The 10000-nt window shown below is 46.2% G+C and overlaps 1 protein-coding gene across 2 annotated transcripts in view; it reads left to right on the top strand.

The window, feature by feature from the left end:
• Positions 1–10000, top strand: part of LOC308686545 (cyclic AMP-dependent transcription factor ATF-6 beta-like) — a 33973-nt gene that overhangs the window by 15187 nt on the left and 8786 nt on the right. For both annotated transcript variants that reach the window (XM_081394981.1, XM_081394982.1), the window contains exons 8-12: positions 2664–2824; positions 2907–3086; positions 4557–4639; positions 6833–6976; positions 7094–7186. In XM_081394981.1, coding sequence (XP_081251107.1) covers positions 2664–2824; positions 2907–3086; positions 4557–4639; positions 6833–6976; positions 7094–7186 — 661 coding nt within the window. The remainder of the gene's footprint in view (positions 1–2663; positions 2825–2906; positions 3087–4556; positions 4640–6832; positions 6977–7093; positions 7187–10000) is intronic.

Raw genomic sequence — 10000 nt, 5'->3', positions numbered from 1 at the left:
CACCAGAGGGCGCGCTCACGCACACACACACACACACCACATATCCATCTGAACACCAGAGGGCGCTCTCACACACACACACACACACACCACATATCCATCTGAACACCAGAGGGCGCGCTCACGCACACACACACACACACACCACATATCCATCTGAACACCAGAGGGCGCGCTCACACACACACACACACACACCACATATCCATCTGAACACCAGAGGGCGCTCTCACACACACACACACACACACACCACATATCCATCTGAACACCAGAGGGCGCGCTCACGCACACACACACACACACACCACATATCCATCTGAACACCAGAGGGCGCTCTCACACACACACACACACACACACCACATATCCATCTGAACACCAGAGGGCGCGCTCACGCACACACACACACACACCACATATCCATCTGAACACCAGAGGGCGCTCTCACACACACACACACACACACACCACATATCCATCTGAACACCAGAGGGCGCGCTCACGCACACACACACACACACCACATATCCATCTGAACACCAGAGGGCGCTCTCACACACACACACACACACACCACATATCCATCTGAACACCAGAGGGCGCGCTCACGCACACACACACACACACACCACATATCCATCTGAACACCAGAGGGCGCTCTCACACACACACACACACACACACACACCACATATCCATCTGAACACCAGAGGGCGTGCTCACGCACACACACACACACACCACATATCCATCTGAACACCAGAGGGCGCGCTCACGCACACACACACACACACCACATATCCATCTGAACACCAGAGGGCGCGCTCACACACACACACACACACACCACATATCCATCTGAACACCAGAGGGCGCGCTCACGCAAACACGATAAATATGCGCCGCCGCAGAAGTACAATAATGCGCATCATTCCAGGAAACCTCCATCGCTGTCTCTGAATAAACAGAAGATTGAAACGCTTTGATTAAACACGACTAATAAACACACGACTGCCTTATTCTCTGTCAGAAGCTCATCGTCTCACAGGAGGAGCTCAGCTGTCCTCATGAAGTGAGTTTGGAGGAAATGCATGTTATTAAATGTCTGTTGTTGGACAAGAGGTTCATAAATGCTTCTCGTTTTTGGAAAGATGTTTGACGCGTGTTGTTTTTCCAAATGCACGTTATAAGCGACTCAAACTCGCAGTGCTTTCAGAGTGAGCCGCGTTACTGAGCCGTACGGCACTGACAAGCTGCACATAACTAATGATCACAGCCTTAGCGATTTTAAAATCACGATAAGCCATCTCGATTTAAGTGCGATTACATGGAAAGGGCGATTAATCGTTCAGCCCTATTGGAGCTCACACTCCAGGAAGAAACACACACACACACACACACACACACACACACTCGAGGAGGAAAAATCTGGGGGGTTGTTCGGGGGTAGGGGAGGTTTTGGGGGAGTCCTACTATGATATTAGACTACATAGCCTATAATAAAAGATAATGAATTTCAAACCTGAACCAAACATATTTTTATTCAGAGATCAATAACAGTCTGTCATTAATCTTTAGTCTGCCACAAAAAAACAACATTAAAATCATGAACTCAAATGTCATTGTGATATAAAAATAAATAAATAAAAAGACTGTTGTAACAGTGCGTAAATCAGACATTTCAGGCTATAGCCTAACGCTAATAAGCCTTACGCCAAAATTATTATTACGACTAAATTGTCGGTCATTAAATAAGAAAACTAAATAATTGTGTAGATGATTTGCTTTGTGTAACCCGACATCAGACATTAGGCTGAAGTATTTTTTGCACACAGTGCCGCGACCAATCAGTCACTCCTTTACAACTGCCTCTCGCGGCTGCGGCGACTTGCGCTCGCTTATCAAGGCATTTAAATTCGCGCCTACGCATCGTTGTAGAACTTCACAAAAAGGAAAGAAGATGCTGCAGCCAATGAGCAGCCGGCGGGGGCTGCAGGACGACTCGACCTCCACGGACAGTTTTTAATGTTTTATCAGACAATAGCTACTCAAGAAATTGCTTTAGTATAATTTTCGGGACAATTAGGGCCGGATTCGGGACAACAGCTTAGATTTCGGGACTGTCCCGAATTTTTCGGGACGTCTGGTCACCCTAATTACGCCAGATCATTCAGATCACACACTTCGACTCCGGCGTTTCAGAAACACCAAACCAACATTAGAGACACTGCGACGCCATTGGTCCGCTGGTTACTCCAGTTATCCAATCACAGCTGACGCTGAGGCAAAGTCACATGAGCTTATTGAGGGATTTATTCAGTAAATGTGTTTCCATCGTAGATTATGCTCATGCTCATTATTAGATATATCATATAGATTATGCTCATGCTCATTATTAGATATATCATATAGATTATGCTCATGCTCATTATTAGATATATCATCGTAGATTATGCTCATGCTCATTATTAGATATATCATATAGATTATGCTCATGCTCATTATTAGATATATCATCGTAGATTATGCTCATGCTCATTATTAGATATATCATATAGATTATGCTCATGCTCATTATTAGATATATCATATAGATTATGCTCATGTCACACGTGTGAAACTGTGAGTATTAGTCTTCAGTGTTGTTCTCTGTGCTGCAGTGGTTCTGTCTCAGTCCGTGTGTCTGGGTTCTGCTCCCGCTGTCGTGAAGATGGAGCCGCTTTCTCCCAGCATGCCTCACTGCAGGAGCCCGTTAGCCCCGCCCCCGAGCAAACCCATCATCCCCGCCCCCGGCCCCCCCTCCAGCTGCGGAGACATCGACGTGAGTGAGCAGTCTCTCCGCCTCAGGTGTGTGTCTGCGGCCGGTGTGCTGAAGCGTGTGTGTGTGTGTGTGTGTTCCTCAGATGAAGGTTCTGAAGCGGCAGCAGCGCATGATCAAGAACCGCGAGTCGGCCTGTCAGAGCCGGAAGAAGAAGAAGGAGTACCTGCAGAACCTGGAGGCCCAGCTGAGAGAAGCTCACCAGGAGAACCAGCGGCTGCGCAGAGAGAACCAGGAGCTGAGGCTGAGACTCGCCGGGAGAGAGGTCTCTCACACACACACTCTCACACACACACACACACACTCACACTGCGCAGAGAGAACCAGGAGCTGAGGCTGAGACTCGCCGGGAGAGAGGTCTCTCACACACACACTCTCACACACACACACACACACACACACTCACACTGCGCAGAGAGAACCAGGAGCTGAGGCTGAGACTCGCCGGGAGAGAGGTCTCTCACACACACACTCTCACACACACACACACACACTCACACTCACACTGCGCAGAGAGAACCAGGAGCTGAGGCTGAGACTCGCCGGGAGAGAGGTCTCTCACACACACACTCTCACACACACACACACACACTCACACTCACACTGCGCAGAGAGAACCAGGAGCTGAGGCTGAGACTCGCCGGGAGAGAGGTCTCTCACACACACACTCTCACACACACACACACACACTCACACTCACACTGCGCAGAGAGAACCAGGAGCTGAGGCTGAGACTCGCCGGGAGAGAGGTCTCTCACACACACACTCTCACACACACACACTCACACTCACACTGCGCAGAGAGAACCAGGAGCTGAGGCTGAGACTCGCCGGGAGAGAGGTCTCTCACACACACACTCTCACACACACACACACACACACTCACACTCACACTGCGCAGAGAGAACCAGGAGCTGAGGCTGAGACTCGCCGGGAGAGAGGTCTCTCACACACACACTCTCACACACACACACACACACACACTCACACTCACACTGCGCAGAGAGAACCAGGAGCTGAGGCTGAGACTCGCCGGGAGAGAGGTCTCTCACACACACACTCTCACACACACACACACACACTCACACTGCGCAGAGAGAACCAGGAGCTGAGGCTGAGACTCGCCGGGAGAGAGGTCTCTCACACACACACTCTCACACACACACACACACACACACTCACACTCACACTGCGCAGAGAGAACCAGGAGCTGAGGCTGAGACTCGCCGGGAGAGAGGTCTCTCACACACACACTCTCACACACACGCACACACACTCACACTGCGCAGAGAGAACCAGGAGCTGAGGCTGAGACTCGCCGGGAGAGAGGTCTCTCACACACACACTCTCACACACACGCACACACACTCACACTGCGCAGAGAGAACCAGGAGCTGAGGCTGAGACTCGCCGGCAGAGAGAGTTCACACACACACACACACTCTCACACACACACACACACACACACTCACACACTCTCACACACACACACTCTCACTCACACACACTCACACACACACACACACACACACACACACACACACACACACACACACACTCTCACTCACAAACACTCACTCTCTCTCACACACACACACACTAACCTTACCCCTGCACCTACCCATCACACACACTCTCTCACACACACTCATACACTCACATTGTCACACTGCAGAATACACTCTTTCTCACTGCTGCTTCCTCATACGGTGTGTGTGTGTGTTGTGTGCATCAGGCCACTGAATCGGGCAGCAATAAGAGAGCGGTGTGTGTGATGGCTCTGTTCCTCTTCGTCACCTTCACCTTCGGCCCCGTCAGGTAAACACACACACACACACACACACACACACACTCCTGGAGGCCAGGGCTGGGATTGGGAGCCGTTGTTGTTCAGTTCCATCATAATATCTGTGTTTTCAACCGGTGAGGATCCAGTTTGCCAACAAACGACTCTTTAATCTGTTCTCAGTAACGATTCGGGGTAACACACACAGAATAGTCTCGACTCTCGAGTTCTCCTGGCGAACCGCTTCCAACCGCTGTCAAACACACCAAACCAGGCCGTCCGGACCGTCAGGTCTGATCAGGGTGTGTGATGACAAACTTCCCTGAACTGTGAGAATGAACTCTTCGTGTGTGTTCTGAAGATGAGTGACAGTCCCATGCGTTTGGAAAATTATCTTTTATAATTTTAATAGAATTAAAGAAATAGAAATAGAAAGAAAGAATAGAAAGTTTATAGAATCAATTATCACTTAAAATACTATTAAGATCCCTATTACTATCACACGAGCCAATGGCAATTAAACGCACGGATGCATAGTCAGATTAATGAATGAAATACAACTGTTCACGAGCAGAAGATTGTGTTAGACTCATATACGCATACGCAATGACAGTTTAGCCTGCTGTAAATATAGAGACTACGATTAGAGTTGTTTGCATAAAATGCACCGTGAACATTCACACGTTTGCCCTGAGATAGGCTACAATCTATCTCCATAAGTACTATTTTCTCAATTCTGCGCATATATTTTTACTCACTCACATCAATTGCTCGATCAATATTATCATCAACTATTTTACATTTACATGTTTAACTGTAGGTACCACAAACAAATAAATATAGGTAAGTTTGTGTATATTTTACACGTAGTACAATACTGTATGTGCTGCTTATAAACTCCAGACAGATGATTATTATTATTTATGGAACAGATCTTTACTCATCTCACTTGCACAAAATAAATGCAGTAATAGAAAGCATAGAAACGCACAGGTGAAATACACTGAAAATTATATGCATTTAAAAATGTGGTGTGGTTGAAGTCCTCCCTCCGGATCTTCTGCATCACTCAGCCCGTCCCGCAGGGGGACGCATGAACGCTGACTCCTCGTGACGAAACGGTACATAACGGCACACAGCGATGAAGTGCTGAGGCGGTCACCCTCTGGACGGCACGTCCCTCTCTTGAGTCCTAAAACACTCATTGTGAAAAAATATCTCTGTGGTAATGGAACTCGGTCGCTGTCGTCTCCCGCTCTCGCCGTCTCATCACCGGAAGAACCGGCCCACACTCTCAAGGTCGAACGTCAGCGGCCGCCATAATACAGTGACGAAATTAAAGATTATTAATAGCCGTTCTTGTTCTCTCCTATCTATCATATGTTGCTACCTCATTAAACAGCTGTGCTATACATTTAAAAAATGTCTCAATTTTATAGTAGGCTATATCTAAAATAATTGCTATTTTTGATTTTTATCTTGTTTTTCATGAATGTATTTTACAACAATACAAGGAGCAATGTGTAAAGTAAGTTTTACCAGATTTAGTGTTACACTTATTGTCTCTAATTTGTTCCCCACTAAACATTTTTTTTCACAAAATATTCAGATTTTATACAATTATTGTGCACTCGTGATTTTTCTAGATTAAATTTTACTGCTGAATTATCCACTAACCTAGTTTATAAAAGCATTTATGTCAGATTATGATCATATATTTTTTGTTGTTGTTGTTTTTCTTTTTTTCAGTTCTTATTATCAGTTCAACACAGAGTTATAGAAATTCTACTTGATTAAAAAAAAACTGCGCTGGTATCGGTACGGATCGGTATCGGCCAATATTTAGAATTTTTGGTATCGTATCGATTCTGAAAAAATGGTATCGTTGCATCTCTAGTTTTCACCGGAAGAACCGGCCCACACACTCAAGTTCGAACGTCAGCGGCCGCCATATTGTGCACGGATCGAATACCAGTTTAGCTCAACCAATCACCAAGCAATGCTTCATTGTGTTCAGTCTGTGTGTAAAAAGAGCATTAGCAATTAAAGAACAAACACTTCAGCAAACCATGATCAGGTCGGAGTGTCGGAATCAGTTTTGGTCCCTAATGGAAAAATATCAACAAATTAAATCTGGTGTCTGAATAATTTTTGGTTTGACTGTGTGTGTGTGTGTGTGTGTGTGTGTGTGTGTGTGTGTGTGTGTGTGTGTGTGTGTGTCTCAGTCTGCGAGAGCGTTCGCTGGAAGAAGAAGCCGTTCCTCTGACCGGTCGACACTTGCTGGAGTTCCAGAGTTCTCAGGAGTCGATCGGGAACACGGAGCGAGAGGAAGAGCTGGAGAAGGAGAGTGTGCTCTCGTACCCGTTCAGGTGAGACTCACTCACTCACTCACTCACTCACAGACATACACACACACACACACACACTGACTAACACACACTCCTGAGGTCATCGTATCAGTGTGTGAGTGTGTGTTCTGTGTTCAGGAATGAGAGCGATGTGTTCAGTGTTCTGCAGGACATCGACCGGTACTTCTCCTCTCCAGACTGCAGACAGTTCAACCGCTCCGAGTCGCTCAGGTGAGTGTGTGTGTGTGTGTGTGTGTGTGTGTGTGTGTGTGTGTGTGTGTGTGTGTGTGTGTGTGTGTGTGTGTGTGTGTGTGTGTGTGTGTGTGTGTGTGTGTGTGTGTGTGTGTGTGTGTGTGTGTGTGTGTGTGTGTGTGTGTGTGTGTGTGTGTGTGTAAAAGCACTGAGAGCTGTACAGTGGTTAAGCCCAGAAAAAGAACATTACTAAAACATTCTGGGTCATGATGTCAGATTAACCCTTTCATTACTTCTAACGTCATTAAAACATTCAAGATTCAAGATTTCTTTATTGTCATTCCACAGTGCCCTGTAGTACGAAATCATGTGCAAAGTTTAAAAATATAGCACAAGAAACAATCAAAAACACTGTAGAAAGCGAAATATTAACTACATAAATAAATATGCTTATATGGGTATGCAAAGCATGCAAAGTAATAAATGTAAATATACAACATCTATAAACCAGTAAAATATAAGTATCTAGATATATACAGTTGGGAGTAGGGCTGACTTCTAATAGTCGAGGATTCGACGATTCGATTCGGAGAGGTCTGATTCGACTATGAACCTCATAGTCGAATACATGGGCGTCAGTTTGGTTTGAAATGTGCTGGGGACAGAGACGCATTCGCATTTTCAGAAGGGCTGGGTACCATTTTTATTTTATTTTTTCAGGTCATGTTTTGAAAGACGATGTCCTGTAGCTTACTAATGTAAATAAATAAAAATGTATTCAAAAATCTGCTTCACATTTTCAGCAGGGCTGCGGAGCGGCTGTGAGTTGACTCCACACGGTTCTCATGTGCGTTAAAAGCTTTACATGGTTTAATGTACCTAAACAATGATTACCAAATTCCCCTCTCATGTTGCTCCACATAACCACTTAAAATGATAAAAAAAAATCGAACCCAGAGTCCAATTATTATGGACGTTATCTGATATTAAGCGTTTCTGCTTCACATTTTCAGCAGGGCTGCGGAGCGGCTGTGAGTTGACTCCACACAGTTCTCATGTGCGTTAAAAAGCTTTACGTTGTTTAATGTACCTAAACAACGATTACCAAATTTCCCTCTCATATTGCTCCTCATAACCACTGAAAATGGTCAAAAAATCGAACCCAGAGTCCAATTATTATGGACGTTATCTGATATTAAGCGTTTCTGCTTCACATTTTCAGCAGAGCTGCTGTGAGTTGACTCCACACGGTTCTCATGGGCGTGAAAAAGCTTTACGTGATTTAATGTACCTAAACAACCATCACCAAATTTCTCTCTCATATTGCTCCTCATGTTTATGAAATGTTATGATATATGTGTGATATATATGTGTTTTTTAGCTCTTTTGTTTGAAATGGAAAAAATCTAGCTGCTATCTAAAAAAAAAAAAGAAAAAAAAGATTCGACTATCAGTCGACTACGGCAAAATCTAACGAATCAGATTCGACTATGAAAATCCTTAGTCGAAAACAGCCCTAGTTGGGAGTATAAATATACATATTTTAAAATAGTGCAGTTGAGAATAAGGAACAGTCAGAACATGTAATTATGTACATGTAGTATTCACATTAATTGGTATGTTCTAGTGGGCTGTTGTGTTCAGTGGTCTGACAGCAGGGGGGAAGAGGCCGTGCTTGTCCTCAGACTGCGGCTCCTGGTGGGAGAAGAGGTTGTGGCCAGGGTGAGTGGGTCCTTGATGATGCCCTTTGCTCCTGACAGGCATCTTTGCTGGGCCAGCTCCTGAATGGTCGACAGAGTAGTCCCAATAGTCCGCTCAGCTATCCTCACCATTCTGCTCAGCGCCTCTCTCTCTCTGAAGCTTTACGATTCTCAAACCAGAGAGAAATGTTGCTGGCCAGAACACGTTCGATGGTGCCCCTGTAGAAAGTGGTCAGGATGGATGGACTGAGGCGGGCCCTCGTCAGCCGCCGCAGGAAGTGCAGACGCTGGTGTGCAGATCCCAGGACAGGTTGTCAGCCACGTGAACCCCCAGGAACTTTGTGTTTTTCACGATCTCCACAGCATTGATGTGGATCGGGGCGCACAGGCTGAAGTCAGTCACCATCTCCTTGGTTTTCTCGACGTTCAGGACTAAGTTGTTTGTTTGTCTCACCTCCTCCCCATAAGCCCTCTCGTCTCCGTCCTGGATAAGGCCCGCCACTGTCGGGTCGTCCGCGTACTGTATGATGTGATTGGCGCTGGACTTTGCACAACAGTCATGAGTCATCAGTGTGAAGAGAAGAGGGCCGAGAACACATCCCTGCGGGGAGCCAGTGCTCAGTGAGATGATGGTGGATGTGTTATTGCCTACTCGCACAAACTCAGGCCTGTCTGTGAGAAAGTCCAGTATCCAGTTACACAGAGGAGAACTTATGCCCAGTGCGTCTGAACCCAGCGTGTTGACCAGATGCTGGGGGATTATGGTGTTAAATGGCGAGCTGAAATCAACAAACCGCATCCGCACGAGACAGTTCTTGTTCTCCAGGTGTTCCAAGCTAAAGTGTAGTGGTGGATATGGCATTCCCAGTAGAGCAGTTTGGGCGGTAGGCAGACTGAAATGGGTCCAGTGAAGGGGGAGGGCAGATGAGATGTGGTCCTTTACTAGTCTCTCGAAGCTCTTCGTTATTATGGAAGTGAGTGCTACGGGCCGGTAGTCACTCAGACTATTGATGGTGTGTTTCTTTGGAACTGGAATGATGCCTGAGGTTTTGTAGCATGAAGGCACAACAGCTTGACTCGGGGAGATGTTGAATATGTCCGTGAGGACATGAGACAGTTGGACACTCCCTAAGCAAGCAGCCCGGTATCATGT

The sequence above is a fragment of the Scardinius erythrophthalmus genome (assembly GCF_964197995.2).
Source record: "Scardinius erythrophthalmus genome assembly, contig: HAP1_SCAFFOLD_406, whole genome shotgun sequence".
NCBI lineage: Eukaryota > Metazoa > Chordata > Actinopteri > Cypriniformes > Leuciscidae > Scardinius > Scardinius erythrophthalmus.
This window is presented reverse-complemented; position numbering and strand designations above follow the sequence as displayed.